Genomic DNA, 18,843 nt, shown 5'->3' with positions numbered 1-18,843 from the left:
TTACCCTTGACACCTTTAAATGTTGTTTGTACTAATACAGGTAATAATGAGGTGAAATTGGCAGGATTATTTTTCATTATACACTCTCAAAACAAGTGTACACACTGAAAGACAATAAACCAATCAAGACTGCCATTGTTTGCAATTGAATGGTTAATATTTATTAATATCAATTCATCTTAAATTACACAAATCCCCCACAGCTATTTCTAGAATACTCTGCAGCTACATGTCAGTCCCATATTCATGAAAATATATACAGATATGGAAAAACCAGAGATGAAAATGACACCTTTTTGTACAAAATAGTAATACAGACCCAATAAAACAATAGCCAGTATATTTTATGTTTTAGCTTTTGTGCATGGAAATGACTTGTTATTGCCAATGATAAAATTGATGTAGAGCATCTTGCAGAATATCCAGTGTGAATATATATTCAATCATGTAATATAACAGGCACTCACAGTATTGACCTGTGAGTGTGAAGGCAAAACCCAGGAGACGATTAGCTCACTATTACCTCACTCCTGTTTCTCCCTTTGGAAGATGAGTAAGAGACAGAGAGGCTTCCCTAACTTGATCTTGTGGTGTGTTAGTGCATCATGATGTGGCAAGCTGGCTACAGACTGGGGTGTGGGGGAGTTGAGCGTGTGGCGTGGGGGAGAGATTGAGGGGGAGGCAGTGTGGTTACTCACAGTAGGGGGGAGTTTGATTTGATCTGCTCCTGGTCACGCAACAGAACTCTCAGAGAGAAAGAGATGGGGGCTGGTGGAGAGGTGAGTCAGATTATTGACACCCCCCTCCCCCTCTATCTCCTTCCACATCTCCCAGTCCAGACCCTGGTAAGCAGGCGTCAGACGGAGAGATCCTGGGGGACACCAGCAAGGACATTAAGTCCCTGAGCAGGGACGGAAGCAGACGGTTTAAATAGCTCCCTGCTAATTTCCCTTACTTCAACTGGACAGGGACAGAGTTCACCAGGGTCAATAATAACTGTTCCACAATCAGGTGATAGTATTGCTTCATGCATTTACTCCCCCTGTGGATGTTCCTGCAAGATTTGCCTCCACAATATTCTTTCCTTGGTAATATAACCTTACCTTAGTTTAATTATATTTGCGCTATATCCATCTATATGTTTAAATTGATAACTGGGAAGGGGTTGGAGGTGAAACCTGCTGTAATTGTATAATATTGACCTTTCATTGAATCTGAAATGAACTACAAAATGGTGGGTGGATTTGAAATACTCCCCCCTTTCTTCACTCACATGATAATCATCAGCAAATATGAAAAGTCAATTCAGGGGGAAATATTGCAAATGGGTTCTGGTAGATTGTGCATGAATATTTAATTTAGTCATAAAAGTGAGGTTTAGTAAAAAATGAATGGTTTTACAGAAGGCTGCGGTCTCTCCCTAGATTGTTGCTGTGGAGGGAGCGCTCTCCTCACCTGTCTGCTGGCCTGCTCTGTTAATTAAAGCTGTGCTGCTCATCACTTGCACCAGATTACACCTACATTGGACAGGGGGAGAATCAGACAGATCAAATGAATGACCTTTGGAAATAAAGTTTCAGGTGCCTGTTTTTATTTGCTGATGCTTATGGTGAATCCTGTTCAACAAAACAGAGTGGAATAAGCCAATCACTCAGTCAAGCCAGTCTATAATTGTTTAGCCAGTAGTTTTATATAGACTGAGTGTACAAAACATTAGGAACACCTTTCTAATACTGAGTTGCACCCCCTTTTGCCCTCAGAACAGAATCAGTACGTCGGGCCCATGTTTATTCCAATGCTTCCCACAGTTGTGTCAAGTTGACTGGATGTCCTTTGGGTGACGTACCATTCTTGATACATCCAGCAGCGTTGCAGTTCTTGACACACTCAAACCGGTGCGGCTGGCACCTATAACCATACCCCGTTCAAAGGCACTTAAATCTTTTGTCTTGCCCATTCACACTCTGAATGGCACACATATACAATCCAAGATGGAGTAGCAGTCGGACGTGTGTTTGTCTTTGTCATATCCCGTGTCGTATCCCGTGTAAATAGTAGTTTTTTTCGTATATATTTTAATCTCACTTTCTATCTACAAACTAAATCTACTTTCCTGCAACCCGCCTCACCCAATGTGGTACGGATCTGCTGTTTTTATTCCTTATAACCGGAACCTCCATCAGGAACTAACTAGCTACTAGTCTTTGTTAGCCACGGCTAGCGGTCTTCACCTTCAGCTCAGACACCAGCCAGCCTTAGCCCGGACAATACCTGCCAGTCTTCACAGCGCGATAGCAACCCAGAGCATATCGGACTGCTTCTCTCTACCACATCACCGGGTTCCTGACGCTCTGGATCATTACACCGGATCATCGAAGCTAGCTAGCTGCAAACGAGTAGCTACTGTTAGCTAATGCCTCTGTCCCGAAGAAAGCACCAGTTAGGCTTGAGCTAGCCTCGAGCTAGGCCCATATACCAGCTAATTCTAAGGCTACAATACCTCTTTTGCCAATTGGCCTGGACCCTTTATTGTCGACATGGAGCCCCGTCGATCCATCATGACTGGTCCGGTGATGTAATTGCCCGATGTGGTCTCAACAGGTTATTCCGTTACGATGTTGCCGAATAACCATCTGCTAGCCCCAGCCCGCTAGCTTTCTGAACGCTGTGTTCCACGCTCGCCTGGCGTAGTAGTGACTACCGAACGGCCCCCTGACTCACCTATTGCTGTTCATTGGACCCTATGATCACTCGGCTACACAGCTGATGCCCCCCGGACTATTTCAATAACACGGTACCTCATTTTGTTTATCTGTCGACCCCAGCCTCGAATTCAGGCCCTTTATGTACCTAACTGACCCGCTCTGCCCATTCATCACCATTTACCTGTTGTTGTCTTAGCTTTCCCGATCAACACCTGTGATTGCTTTATGCCTCTCTATAATGTCAATATGCCTTGTCCACTGTTGTCTTGGCTAGTTCTTACATTACATTACATTACATTTAAGTCATTTAGCAGACGCTCTTATCCAGAGCGACTTACAAATTGGTGCATTCACCTTATGATATCCAGTGGAACAACCACTTTACAATAGTGCATCTAAATCTTTTAAGGGGGGGGGGGGGGGGGGGGTTAGAAGGATTACTTTATCCTATCCTAGGTATTCCTTAAAGAGGTGGGGTTTCAGGTGTCTCCGGAAGGTGGTGATTGACTCCGCTGTCCTGGCGTCGTGAGGGAGCTTGTTCCACCATTGGGGTGCCAGAGCAGCGACCAGTTTTGACTGGGCTGAGCGGGAACTGTGCTTCCTCAGAGGTAGGGGGGCCAGCAGGCCAGAGGTGGATGAACGCAGTGCCCTTGTTTGGGTGTAGGGCCTGATCAGAGCCTGAAGGTATGGAGGTGCCGTTCCCTTCACAGCTCCGTAGGCAATCACCATGGTCTTGTAGCGGATGCGAGCTTCAACTGGAAGCCAGTGGATGTGTGTGAATGATTCTTATTGTTTTATTTCACTGTAGAGCCCTCAGTCCCGCTCAACATGCCTTAGATAGCTCTTTTGTCCTACCCCACACACATGCGGAGACCTCACCTGGCTTAACTGGTGCCTCCAGAGATTAAACCTCTCTCATCGTCACTAGGTTTACCTCCACTGTACTCACATCCTACCATACCCTTGTCTGTACATTATGCCCTAAATCTATTCTACTACGCACAGAAATCAGCTCTGTTCCCAACGCACTAGACGACCAGTTCTTATAGCCTATAGCTGTACCCTTATCCTACTACTCCTCTGTTCCTCTGGTGATGTAGAAGTTAACCCAGGCCCTGTAGCCCCAAGGTCCACTCCTATTCCCCAGGCACTATCATTTGTTGACTTCTGTAACCGTAAAAGCCTTGGTTTCATGTATGTTAACATCAGAAGCCTCCTCCCTAAGTTCGTTTTATTCACTGCTTTAGCACACTCCGCCAACCCTGATGTCCTAGCCGTGCCTGAATCCTGGCTTAGAAAGGCCACCAAAAATTCTGAAATTTCCATCCCCAACTACAACATTTTCTGCCAAGATAGAACTGCCAAAGGGGGCAGAGTTGCAATCTACTGCAGAGATAATCTGCAGAGTTCTGTCATGCTATCCAGGTCTGTGCCCAAACAGTTCGAGCTTCTACTTTTAAAAATCCACCTTTCCAGAAATTAGTCTCTCACTGTTGCCGCTTGTTATAGACCCTCCTCAGCCCCCAGTTGTGCCCTGTGAATTGATTGCCCCCCATTTATCTTCAGAGTTCGTACTGTTAGGTGAACTAAACTGGGATATGCTTAACACCCCGGCCGTCCTACAATCTTAAACTAGATGCCCTCAATCTCACACAAATTATCAAGGAACCTACCAGGTACAACCCTAAATCCATAAACATGGGCAACCTCATAGATATCATCCTGACCAACCTGCCCTCTAAATACACCTCTGCTGTCTTCAACCAGGATCTCAGCAATCACTGTCTCATTGCCTGTGTCCGTAATGGGACTGACCTTGATCAGCACAAAAACATCCTGTGGCATACTGCATTAGCATCGAATAGCCCCCGCGATATGCAACTTTTCAGGGAAGTTAGGAACCAATATACACAGTCAGTTAGGAAAGCAAAGGCTAGCTTTTTCAAACAGAAATTTGCATCCTGTAGCACAAACTCCAAAACGTTTTGGCACACTGTAAAGTCCATGGAGAATAAGAGCACCTCCTCCCAGCTGCCCACTGCACTGGGGCTAGGAAACACTGTCACCACCGATAAATCTACGATAATCGATCATTTCAATAAGCATTTTTCTACGGCTGGCCATGCTTTCCACCTGGCTACTCCTACTCCGGCCAACAGCTCTGCACCACCCACAGCCTCCCCAAGCCTCCCCGCTTCTCCTTCACCCAAATCCAGATAGCTGATGTTCTGAAAGAGCTGCAAAATCTGGACCCTTACAAATCAGCTGGGCTAAACAATCTGGACCCTCTCTTTCTAAAATTACCCACCTCAATTGTTGCAAACCCTATTACTGGCCTGTTCAACCTCTCATATTGTCGTATTGTCTGAGATTCCTAAAGATTGGAAAGCTGCCACGGTCATCCCCCTCTTCAAAGGGGGAGACACTCTAGACCCAAACTGTTACAGACCTATTTCTATCCTGCCCTGCCCATTTCAAAAGTCTTCGAAAGCCAAGTTAACAAACAGATCACCGACCATTTTGAATCCCACCGTACCTTTTCCGCTATGCAATCTGGTGTCCGAGCTGGTCATGGGTGCACCTCAGCCACGCTCAAGGTCCTAAACGATATCATAACCAACATCGATAAAATACAATACTGTGCAGCCGTCTGCATCGACCTGGCCAAGGCTTTCGACTCTGTCAATCACCGCATTCTTATTGGCAGACTCAACAGCCTTGGTATCTCAAATTACTGCCTCGCCTGGTTCACCAACTACTTCTCAGATAGAGTTCATTGTGTCAAATTTGAGGGGTTTAAATCTCTGGCCGACTCTTTTCTCTATATATATCAATGTTGTTGCTCTTGCTGCTGGTGATTCTCGGATCCACCTCTACGCAGACAACACCATTCTGTATACTTCTGGCCCTTCTTTGGACACTGTGTTAACAAACCTCCAGACGAGCTTCAATGCCATACAACACTCCTTCTGTGGCCTCCAACTGCTCTTAAATGCAAGTAAAACTAAATGCATGCTCTTCAACCGATCGCTGCCCACACCTGCCCGCCCGTCCAGCATCACTACTCTGGACGGTTCTGACGTAGAATATGTGGACAACTACAAATACCTAGGTGTCTGGTTAGACTGTAAACTCTCCTTCCAGACTCACATTAAGCATCTCCAATCCAAAATTAAGTCTAGAATTGGCTTCCTATTTTGCAACAAAGCCTCCTTCACTTATGCTGCTAAACATACCCTCATAAAACTGACTATCCTACTGATCCTTGACTTCGGCGATGTCATTTACAAAATAGCTTCCAACACTCTACTCAGCAAATTGGATGCAGTCTATCACAGTGCCATCCGTTTTGTCACCAAAGCCCCATATACTACCCACCACTGCGAACCTGTATGCTCTCGTTGGCTGGTCCTCGCTTCATATTCGTCGCCAAACCCACTGGCTCCAGGTTATCTATAAGTCTTCGCTAGGTAAAGCCTCGCCTTATCTCATCTCACTGGTCACCATAGAAACACCCACCCGTAGCACTTGCTCCAGCAGGTATATTTCACTGGTCATCCCTAAAGCCAACTCCTCTTTTGGCTGCCTTTCTTTCCAGTTCTCTGCTGCCAATGACTCGAACTAATTGCAAAAATCACTGAAGCCTTATATCTCCCTCACTAACTTTAAGCATCAGCTGTCAGAGCAACTTACTGATCATTGCCACCTATACACAGCCCATCTGTAAATAGCCCACCCAACTACCTCATCCCCATATTGTTATTTATTTTTTGCTCTTTTGCACCCCAGTATCTCTACTTACACATCATCATCTGCACATCTATCACTCCAGTGTTAATGCTAAATTGTAATTATTTCGCCACTGTGGCCTATTTATTGCCTTACCTCCCTAATCTTACTACATTTGCACACACTGTATATATATTTTGTCTTTTGTGTTATTATAAGGGCACAAGGCAAGACCCAGATGCAGACACGGGAGGCAGATGGTTTGAGTCTTTGATATTTACTGATAATCCAAACGGGGTAGGCAAGAGAATGGTTGTGGACAGGCAAAAGGTCAAAACCAGTTCAGAGTCCAGGAGGTACAGTGTGGCAGGCAGGCTCGAGGTCAGGGCACGTAGAATGGTCAGGCAGGCAGGTACAGAGTCCAGGAAAGAGGCAAGGGTCAGAACTGGGAAGACTTAGCAAAACAGCCTAGAAAAGGGAAGCGCACGGGAAAACCACGCTGGTTGACTTGGAACATACAAGACAAACTGGCACAGACATACAGAAAACACAGGTTTAAATATCCAGGGGATAACTGGGAAGATGGGTGACACCTGGAGGTGGGTGGAGACAATCACAAAGACAGGTGAAACAGATCAGGGCGTGACAGTTATTGACTGTACATTTATTTATGTGTTGTTTTTGTCGCACTGCTTTGCTTTATCTTGGCCAGGTCGCAGTTGTAAATGAGAACTTGTTCTCAACTGGCCTACCTGGTGAAATAAAAATAAATAAAAAAAAGTCTCAATTGTCTCAAGGCTTTAAAATCCTTCTTTAACCTGTCTTTATTTTATTTATTTATTTAACCTTAATTTAACTAGGCAAGTCAGTTAAGAATTTTTTTTATTTACAATGACGGCCTACCCAGGCCAAACCCTAACCCGGACGACGCTGGGCCAATTGTGCGTCTCCCTATGGGACTCCCAATCACAGCCGGTTGTGATACAGCCTGGAATCGAACCAGGGTCTGTAGTGACGTCTCTAGCACTGAGATGCAGTGCCTTAGACCGCTGTGCCACTCGGGAGCAGCAAGTGGATTGAAAAGATACAACAATAAGGGATCATAACTTTCACTAGAATAATAGTGAAGACATCAAAACTATGAAATAACACATATGGAATCATGTAGTAACCAAAAAATTCTTCAAAGTAGCCACCCTTTGTCTTGATGACAGCTTTGCATACTCTTGGCATTCTCTCAACCAGCTTCATGAGGTAGTCACCTGGAATGCATTTCAATTTAAATGAAATATTGGTCACATACACATATTTAGCAGATGTTATTGCGGGTGTAGCGAAATGCTTGTGCTCCTAGATCCAACAGTGTAGTAATATCTAACAATTCACAACAATACACACAAATGTAAGGTAAAATAATTGGGTTAAGAAATATATAAATATTAGGACAAGCAATGTCAGAGTGGCATTGACTAAAATACAGTAGAATAGAATACAGTGTATACATATGAAATGAGTAAAGCAGTATGTAAACATTATTGAAGTGACTAGTGTTCCATTATTAAAGTGACCAGTGATTCCATGTCTATGTATATAGGGCAGCAGCCTCTAAGGTGCTGGGTTGAGTAACCGGGTGGTAGCCGGCTAGTGATGGGTATTTAACAGTCTGATGGCCTTGAGATAGAAACTGTTTTTCAGTCTCTCGGTCCCCGCTTTGATGCACACTTTGGCCTTCCTGTGACCTCGGTTGCTGTAGGTGTCCTGGAGGGCAGGCAGTGTGCCCCGGGTGATGCGTTGGGCAGACCGCACCACCCTCTGGAGAGCCCAACGGTTGCGGGCAGTGAAGTTCCCGTACCAGGTGGTGATACAGTCCGACAGGATGATCTCAATTATGCGTCTGTAACAGTTTGTGAGGGTCTTAGGGGCCAAGACAAATTTCTTCAGCCTCCTGAGGTTGAAGAGATGTTGTTGCCCATACTTCACCACACTGTCTGTGTGGGTGGAGCATTTCAGATTGTCGGTGATGTGTACGCCCAAGGAACTCACCTTCTCCACTGCGGTCCCGTCGATGTGGATAGTGGCGTTCTCTCGAGGACCTAGTTGCACAGGGCAGGGTTCAGACCCAGGGCCCGAGCTTAATGATGAGCTTAGAGGGTACTATGGTGTTGAAGGCTGAGCTATAGTCAATGAACAGCATTCTTACATAGGTATTCCTCTTGTCCAGATGGGACAGTGTGCAGTGGGGTGGTGATTGTATCGTATGTGGATCTATTGGGGCGGTATGCAAATTGAGGTGGGTCTAGGGTGTCAAGTAAGGTAGAGGTGATATGATCCTTAACTAGCCTCTCAAAGCACTTCATGATGACAGAAGTGAGTGCTACGGGGCGATAGTCTTTGCTTTCTATAGGTCAGGACATCTTGAAGCAAGTGGGGACTGCAGAATGGCATAGGGAGAGACTGAATATGTCCGTAAACACTCCAGCCAGCTGGTCTGTGCATGCTCTGAGGACGCGGCTCTGGATACCGTCTGGGCCGGCAGCCTTGCGAAGGTTAACACGTTTAAATGTCTTACTCACGTCGGCCACGGAGAACGAGAGCCCACAGTCCTTGGGAGCGGGCTGCGTTGGTGGCAGTGTGTTATTCTCAAAGCGGGCAAAGAAGGTGTTTAGCTTGTCCGGGAGCAAGACGACATGGCTGGTCTTCCCTTTGTAATCCGTGATAGTCTGTAGACCCTGCCACATACGTCTTGTGTCTGAGCCATTGAATTGCTACTCCACTTTTAGTACTGACAGGTGTGCCTTGTTAAAATTTAATTTGTGGAATTTCTTTCCTTCTTAATGCGTTTGAGCCAATCAGTTGTTTTGTGACAAGGTAAGGGTGGTATACAGAAGATAGCCCTATTTGGTAAAAGACCAAGTCCATATTATGGCAAGAACAGCTCAAATAAGCAAAGAGAAACGAAAGTCCATCATTACTTTAAGACATGAATGTTAGTCAATCTGAAAAAGGTCAAGAACTTTGAAAGTTTCTTCGTGCAATCGCAAAAAACATCAAGCACTATGATGAAACTGGCTCTCATGAGGACCGCCACAGGAAAGGAAGAACCAGGGTTACCTCTGCTGCAGAGGATAAGTTCATTAGAGTTACCAGCCTCAGAAATTGCAGCCCAAATAAATGCTTCACAGAGTTCAAGCAATAGACACATTTCAACGTCAACTCTTCAGACGAGATAGCGTGAATCAGGCCTTCATGGTCAAATTGCTGAAAAGAAACCATTACTAAAGGACACCAATAACAAAAATTACTTGTGTCTTGCACAAAGTATATGTCCTAACCGACTTGCCAAAACTATAGTTTGTTAACAAGAAATTTGTGGAGGGGTTGAAATATGAGTTTTAATGACTCCAACCTAAAGTGTATGTAAACTTCCGACTTCAATTGTATATACATATATATATATATATATATACACTGCTCAAAAAAATAAAGGGAACACTTAAACAACACAATGTAACTCCAAGTCAATCACACTTCTGTGAAATCAAACTGTCCACTTAGGAAGCAACACTGATTGACAATACATTTCACATGCTGATGTGCAAATGGAATAGACAACAGGTGGAAATTATAGGCAATTAGCAAGACACCCCCAATAAAGGAGTGGTTCTGCAGGTGGTAACCACAGACCACTTCTCAGTTCCTATGCTTCCTGGCTGATGTTTTGGTCACTTTTGAATGCTGGCGGGGCTTTCACTCTAGTGGTAGCATGAGACGGAGTCTACAACCCACACAAGTGGCTCAGGTAGTGCAGCTCATCCAGGATGTCACATCAATTCGAGCTGTGGCAAGAAGGTTTGCTGTGTCTGTCAGCGTAGTGTCCAGAGCATGGAGGCGCTACCAGGAGACAGGCCAGTACATCAGGAGACGTGGAGGAGGCCGTAGGAGGGCAACAACCCAGCAGAAGGACCGCTACCTCCGCCTTTGTGCAAGGAGGAGCAGGAGGAGCACTGCCAGAGCCCTGCAAAATGACCTCCAGCAGGCCACAAATGTGCATGTGTCTTCTCAAACGGTGAGAAACAGACTCCATGAGGGTGGTATGTGAGCCCGACGTCCACAGGTGGGGGTTGTGCTTACAGCCCAACACCGTGCAGGACGTTTGGCATTTGCCAGAGAACACCAAGATTGGCAAATTCGCCACTGGCGCCCTGTGCTCTTCACAGATGAAGCAGGTTCACACTGAGCACATGTGACAGACGTGACAGAGTCTGGAGACGCCGTGGAGAACGTTCTGCTGCCTGCAACATCCTCCAGCATGACCGGTTTGGCGGTGGGTCAGTCATGGTGTGGGGTGGCATTTCTTTGGGGGGCCACACAGCCCTCCATGTGCTCGCCAGAGGTAGCCTGACTGCCATTAGGAACCGAGATGAGATCCTCAGACCCCTTGTGAAACCATATGCTGGTGCGGTTGGCCCTGGGTTCCTCCTAATGCAAGACAATGCTAGACCTCATGTGACTGGAGTGTGTCAGCAGTTCCTGCAAGAGGAAGGCATTGATGCTATGGACTTGCCCGCCCGTTCCCCAGACCTGAATCCAATTGAGCACATCTGGGACATCATGTCTCGCTCCATCCACCAACGCCACGTTGCACCACAGACTGTCCAGGAGTTGGCGGATGCTTTAGTCCAGGTCTGGGAGGAGATCCCTCAGGAGACCATCCGCCACCTCATCAGGAGCATGCCCAGGCGTTGTAGGGAGGTCATACAGGCACGTGGAGGCCACACACACTACTGAGCCTCATTTTGACTTGTTTTAAGGACATTACATCAAAGTTGGATCAGCCTGTAGTGTGGTTTTCCACTTTAATTTTGAGTGTGACTCCAAATCCAGACCTCCATGGGTTGATAAATTGGATTTCCATTGATTATTTTTGTGTGATTTTGTTGTCAGCACATTCAACTATGTAAAGAAAAAAGTATTTAATAAGAATATTTCATTCATTCAGATCTAGGATGTGTTATTTTAAATAGTTTCCACAAAACATCAGTCCCAACGTCAACAGTGAAGAGGCGACTCCGGGATGCTGGCCTTCTAGGCAGAGTTCCTCTGTCAGGTGTCTGTGTTCTTTTGCCCATATTAATCTCTTATTTTTATTGGCCAGTCTGGGATATGGCTTTTTCTTTGCAACTCTACCTTGAAGGCCAGCATCCCGGAGTCACCTCTTCACTGTTGACATCACAGGAGTGATGGTTGCTGATAATGGGCCTCTGTGCGCTTATGTAGATATTTCATAAGAAATCTGCCGTTTCCAGCTACAATAGTAATTTACAACATGAACAATGTCTACACTGTATTTCTGATCAATTTGATGTTACTTTAATGGACAAAAAATGTGCTTTTCTTTCAAAAACAAGGACATTGCTAAGTGACCCCAAACTTTTGAACGGTAGTATATATATATACATTTACGTCATTTAGCAGACGCTCTTATCCAGAGCGACTTACAGTAGTGAATGCATACATTTCTTTTCTCCATACTGGTCCCCCATGGGAATCGAACCCACAACCCTGGTGTTGCAAACACCATGCTCTACCAACTGAGCCACACGGGACCACACACGGGACACATATACTTTATTTATATATATAAAGGTAACTGCCAGTAATGGAAGCACTAAGTAAATGAGGGAAACAAAGTATACACAGGTGTGCCTCCTGAGTTAATTAAGCAATTAACATCCCATCATGCTTAGGGTCATGTATAAAATGCTGTGCAGATCATTATTTTGGCTACGATGACAATGCCCCCATCCACACGGCACCTGAGACAGCGTTTTCCACCAGCATCAACTAACACCAAATGATGGAATTTCTCCTGGAAGAATGACGCATTCCTCCAGTAGAGTTCCAGACACTTGTAGAATCTATGCCAAGGTGGATTGAAGCTGTTCTGGTTCGTGGCGGCCCAATGCCCGATTAAGACACTTTATTTTGGTGCTTCCTTTATTTTGGCAGTTACCTGTATATGTTTTATTGTCACATACACTGAATAGGTGCAGTGAAATGTGTTGTTTTACAGGGTCAGCCATAGTAGTACAGCGCCCCTGGAACAAATTAGGGTCAAGTACCTTGCACAAGGGCAGATGGACAGATTTTTCACCTTGTCGGCTCAGGTAGTCGAACCAGCAACCTTTCGGTTACTGGCCCACACTCTAACTGCAAGGCAAGAGCCAGAGCTTACAGAAGTTGCAAGGAAGTAAGATCAATCATGACACTCCTAATTTACTGGAGCATTTGAGAGTTTTGGGCCAGTAACTGAAAGGGCGCTGGTTCGAATCCCCGAGCCGACTAGGTGAAAAATCTGTCGATGTGCCCTTGAACAAGGTACTTAAGTCACTTTAGATAAGAATGTTTGTTAAATTACTAAAATATAAATAAAAACCCAACCTCTAAGTCCTTTAAACAGGATCTTGTGTTTGTTTGCTATGATGTGACACTGGTACCTTTAGTAGGAACATTGGGGGTTTAGGTGTTACCATGACAGCTGGGTAGGTGTATTGGCAACCTACAGTCTGTTCCCAGCCTCACAGCCATTTAACCTGTTCCACCCATTAATCTTAGACTCTGGCTGGGCCACTGGAAATGATCAGCACTGTCAACTTGATGTACACATGCACACACACACTCTGACACAGTATCATTCTATATCAGGCCTTGGTTAAGCCCTGTGACAGCGTTGGAGCACTGGACACGGACTCCGCGTGGTGGCTGTGCTGGCAGAGGGTGTATTGGGTGCTGTGATTCCACAGCTCTTGGCTGCGTTTGATAAAGATTAATACAATCCTATTTTCTGCCCAGGATTGCCTTTCCTAATGTGATTCTTCGCTCTCTCTCTCTCTCTCTCTTTCTCTCTCTCTCCCTCTCTCTCTTCCTGGGAAACACTAAGCACCTTATCCATGTAAGGAGTGACAATGAGAGAGTGATGCGAGCAGTGTTAGTGTGCTATAATACTCTAATTCACTGTAGATTAATTATCTCAGGATAAGCAGCGTCAGGGTACAGGATTGGGCCAGGCTGAAACACAGTTTGGCAAATCCTCCTCAGTTCCTCTCCAGGCTGGCCAGTGGCACACAGTAACCCTGTGATATGGACTGGCTCGTTACAGTGACGTACAGTATATGGCAGATCAATATTATTTTACTGAGAGCTGTTGTGAATGGGTTTTCACACCTGTATGAATATGGTTTCTACTCTCTTTATTTCACTGAACTGAGTATTCAGGCAACACCAGAATGAATTGTCATGTGACATTTTGATGGATTTTTGTGAATTAGTTACAAGGGAAATGTCTTCATGTACACAATATTCTCTGAATGCTGTATCTGTACTGAGCATAGTTTTGTACTTAGAGGTAATCGGTCTGAATATGCCGTGTTGAATGTTTTCAAGGGACTGATTTTAATAACATGGACATACTCCAGTGATTTTGATCACACAGCCAGCCTTACTTTCCCAAAGAGAGTGTGTCTTGACAAGAGGAATGATTGTTTTACTTCCTCCCCACTTTCACTTGCAGAGTAACAGACTGCCAGTAGAGGGCGATACAAAGTTCTAAATAGGAGTTCTGCATGAACATCAGCCTGTTGGTTATTCAAACAAAATCAGAGCGAGGTAATTTATGAATTAGGATAGAATCATTTCAAAATGACTTTATTACAGAAATCAATCAATGGACAAAAAAGATCATGCTGGAATTTTGATTTAATAATTTGTCCACTGCGGTATATACATTTTCCTCTCAAATGACATAACATAATTTTTAAATCCTCAAAATTGCTTTGAGTTCATGATATGTCTCATGTAATGTAAGCTAAGATAGCATTCTCTGTGTTACAATATGTATATGTAGCAACAGTGAGGTCTAGATACATCTTTCTGTTTTGATATTGATTAGTGCAGTGGCTCCATATCAAATAAGTGGTGAGTCAACAGCCTACACAGGTGTCTTACTGGGGCTGGTTGCTCTCATGCTGTCACAGTGACCTCTGCTGCCTCGACTACCACTTCCTGCCTCTCTCTATACTCCACAACACTCACTATGCATTCATCTGAAATGTGTTTAGTGCATCTGAGAGGTTCTGACTGTTGTCCATATGGTGAGAGTGGACCTGAAGCACTGTTGGCTTTGGAGGGATACATATGTGTGTTTTTACATTAAGATGCTAAGGAGTTGGCTTCATCCTCTGATTACATTTGCATTGATCACAGTCTGTGGTCCAGCAGGTGAACCTATCATCAGCATCCAATCAACGGAATGACAAAAAATATGTAGCATCGCGTGAACACACACACACACACACACACACACACACACACACACACACACACACACACACACACACACACACACACACACACACACACACACACACACACACACACACACACACACACACACACACACACACCTCCCTAGCCTGTGGTGCATGATCTGGTTCCTCAGTGACACACAGTGTAAGAGAGGGAGAAGGTGTTGATTAATGCAGCACTCAGGAGCCTGCAGCCTTGGCAGAGGGTTAAAGAGGGGGGTGAGCTAGCACCTCTTCTGGCCCCCCTCTCCAAACTAGAGACATGAAGTGTAAAATTGGGCACACTCTCATAAACACTCCATCACACAGGCCGAGCGGACAGGCAAGGCACATTCCCCTGGCTGCAATAGAGACAACACAGAGAACGAATGTTGGAAATGGATCAGACAAACTATTGCCTTGTGCAAAAATAATAAACTGATGCCGACCAATTTTACGACTGAGATAAACAGTAAATGGCTGTTTGTGTCCAGTCACAAACAGATGTTACTTGCTATATGCGTATGCCCATAATATAATGTAGCATACATGTTACGTATACTCTAATTTGGCATTTTATTTGTTTTGGAGAGATTTCGACTTGACCAACCCATTTCCGCCCTAAGACCTTCTGATCTTGCTTCTCTTCTCTTTTCCTTACAGCAACAGCGACGTCTTGACCTCCTAACCATCACCAGCCCTGGTGAGTGCCCAGTGTTTCCTAACTCTACTGATGCTGATGGGGTGTGTGTGAGAGAGAGAGTGAGTGAGTGAGTGTTGACATTAGACAGAAAAAAACAGTGGACAGAAAACAACTTCTGTTTGCAGAGTTGATAGTGACTACAAGCACAGAGTACACGTTAAAAGATAAAGGTTCCCTGGATAATGGGGCACTACAGGATCAGTTACCAGACACCCTGGTGTCATTGCTTTGTTCAAAACGTCTGCACGATGATATAGCAATGTGAATGAAGACATCAACATATCTATTATGTTTATTTTCATTTCATTGGATTTAATGGGAATAACTCTTGTCTATTATTTTCATATTATATGGTATCATGAAACAGCATGTGTCTGCTGCTCAGCGGAGCTGCGATGTGTTGTGATCTGGAGCACCCCAGTTGGACTGGTGCTGCTCTAAAGAGTCTTTGCTGCGGAAGGCGAACCCAATGTCTTGTAAAAGCAGCTGGGTGATGGAGCAAATTGCAGAGATGGCGAGAGGAAACAGATGGGTACGCCAGAAATGATACAGTGCCTATTATGTCTAAATGATCTGGATGGTCTAATATGCTTTGATTAAAATAATGCTTATGTGAGGGAGGCACGTGGAGCCTGCTAATTTCACAGATTTATTTGGCATCTGTTCCCCATGCCCAGGAAAGACTATCTCTGACCTTGACAACTCTGAAAAGGACAATCAGACATGCAGAGCATTATATGTCATATCAGGGTCTTTGTCTTTTTTAAGTGACAATTTTTCTGCTCAATGCATTGGCCAGTCTGGTTAGTTTCCTGGTTTTTATTTTATTTTGGCTGCGTATACAGGCAAGACTGCTGTACTGTACTCCTTGCAGACATATTGTATGGACCTGCACTGTGCTTATTACAATTCACAGTGGGAGAACAATAAGGAGTCAAATAGAAAAAAAGCACTGCTCACTTCCCCCCCACCTGTGACTCTTCACTGGGCCCTTGCAGTCTGTGGTAAGGTTATTATGCCCGTTGTATGGAAAACAGCCTGTGCTTTTAGATGAATGAGGCTGATACGGAGCCAACAACAAGAGGACACTCTCTCCCTTTCTGCCCCAAGATTAAAGGAGACTCGATCTCTTCTTCTCTCCCTATCTTTTCTCTCCTATCTTTTCAATCCCTCCCTTTCTATCCTCTCTCCAAGATATCTCTCCACTCTCCTCTTTCTCTTACAGTACGTGCAGTCGGGCAGCGGGGCTGCTGACGGTGCTGGAGGTGTGAGGACACTAATAAGATCAAGTAGGGCCATGGCCGTGGGTGTGGGGGTCTGAGGGAGGGTCAGAGGAGGAGAGACCCTCAGTGGTTCACAGGGCCCATGCAGCTCAGTGGGTGATGGTGTATGTGAGAGGGGAGGGCTCCAGGATGCTCCATGGATCAGCATCAGCCATGCTGGCCCCAGCCTCCGTCCAGGGGCCCTCATTAGCCCCTCTGTCTGAAGTGTGCTTCCCCCACAACCTCGGTATTCCGTCTTTAATTGGACACTTGAGCGGAGCGATGTGCATCTGGGTCTATTGAAGTCTGACATTTCAGACTGCTGACCTTTCCAGACCTGCCACAACTAAATAATGATTAGCCCTAGCCATTGTTTTCACCACAATGGTACACTAACACACACACAGCGGTGTGCCCAGGAAGAGAGGAAAGGTGCTAAACTAAACACCTGCAGTATCTACACTCTCTGACCAAAATACACATACTGTACCCAGAAACCTTTATTCACACAAATGCTGGGAGAATAGGCTTTGGGTGGTCACAGTTTTTTGAGAACATATTGTCAATCTATTGATCTCAATGACCTTTTCATATATCTGGACTCCCTACAATAGTGTGTTGAACTAAATTAACTTAGCTTGGCTGTGTTAAGTCCCTTTTCCCCTTCATATGCTCTGTGCATTACAGGGGGAAAAAGGTCAATCACATTCATGAGATTTGGATAGATGTGCGAGGCCTCGGAGCAGATAATAGGAAACCTTCAGATGTCCTCTAATGGTATGGTCGTTTCTCTTCAGTCTCAGTCTTCAGTCTCTCTAGGGCTGTGGGACTCCACTCTCTCAGGGCCCTGATATTACTATACACAGGTTGGCTGTTAAGCAACAAAAATAATTATCGCAACCATGGGGCAAAACAGATAAGGTTGGCTTAGATTGTTGACAACATGTAAGCTACAGTATGTTTGGTCTCCAATGTTTATTGAAAACATAAATACATTTGCACAATGAGAACTTGTATCCTCTCAAATATATCTTTACAGTTGTTGGTTAGCTAGCTAGAGAGTTTTAGCAATAATTATTAGCATTGACATGAAATCAGTCAAAACACCTCAAAACAAGACATGGTGTCAAGGACAAGCTGAACTGAGCCACTTACGATTCCCCACATAGCAGTTTGTCATTCTTGCTTGCAATCTAGCCATCCACAATCACAACATCTATAGAGGGCCCCTCTCAACGCTCGCTCTTTCTATCTATCTTTCCTTCTCTCTCGGTCACTCAATACCTTTCAGTTCCTCTTCATTTATCTCAATCTCACAATTACCACACATGCCTCAGAACAAAGGCCTCATAAACAAATTAGCCCGAGGATAGGTGGGCTGTTGTGGGGAGAAATCTTGACAGGTTCCCTCACACCTCTTATGCATGATGTGACAGTCAGTATGTTTTGCACAATGTTGTATTGTCCCTCAGTTTTCATTTACAGATAAGCAACAGTATGTCACTTTTTATCTCTGTTTAACACATGCCACTCCAAGTTAGAGAACTGGAGTCTGGAGTAGACTAGATGTAGGCCTATACAGAAAGCTATTCATTCCTTGTGAAAAGCTGAAACTGAAAGAGCCCATTTGTGCATTTATTTTTCCTAGTGGCATCACATTGTATCATGCCAGACTTCTGAGAGGCTGTATAGCTTTCAGTCCGAGTCTGCTAGTGTGATATCCACTGGTGAGAGGCCCAGTGGCTGGCTACCGGCTAGGCTCCCCAGGACAGGCCTCTGCTCTGTGTGTGGATGGGACTCTAGGGCTTCAGCCAGCTTGGCAGCGGGACAGCTGCACAGGCCTGCTCTCAATACCTGGGCTCTGGAGCTGGAGCTGGGCTGGAGCTGGAGCTGGGCTGGAGCTGGAGCTGGGCTGGAGCGGAGAGATGTGTCTTTAATGGAACGCAGGGACTTAGCGCCTTGCTGAGATAGAGAGGGACATTATTTATAAAACACTATCAGGGCTTTGCATAAATGAGCAGCTGTGAAAACAACACTTTCTATTATTGCCCTAATTATATCCTTTCTCTGTGAATTTGCATATTTTATCTCCCTGAAATTCA

The 18,843-nt window shown here is 45.0% G+C and overlaps 1 protein-coding gene across 1 annotated transcript in view; it reads left to right on the top strand.

The window, feature by feature from the left end:
- Positions 1–18,843, top strand: part of LOC106613892 (cytosolic carboxypeptidase 6) — a 406,201-nt gene that overhangs the window by 246,121 nt on the left and 141,237 nt on the right. The window contains exon 6 of the mRNA XM_045687571.2: positions 15,440–15,479. Coding sequence (XP_045543527.1) covers positions 15,440–15,479 — 40 coding nt within the window. The remainder of the gene's footprint in view (positions 1–15,439; positions 15,480–18,843) is intronic.

Source organism: Salmo salar, chromosome 10, assembly GCF_965601325.2.
Source record: "Salmo salar chromosome 10, fSalSal1, whole genome shotgun sequence".
Lineage (NCBI taxonomy): Eukaryota > Metazoa > Chordata > Actinopteri > Salmoniformes > Salmonidae > Salmo > Salmo salar.
This window is presented reverse-complemented; position numbering and strand designations above follow the sequence as displayed.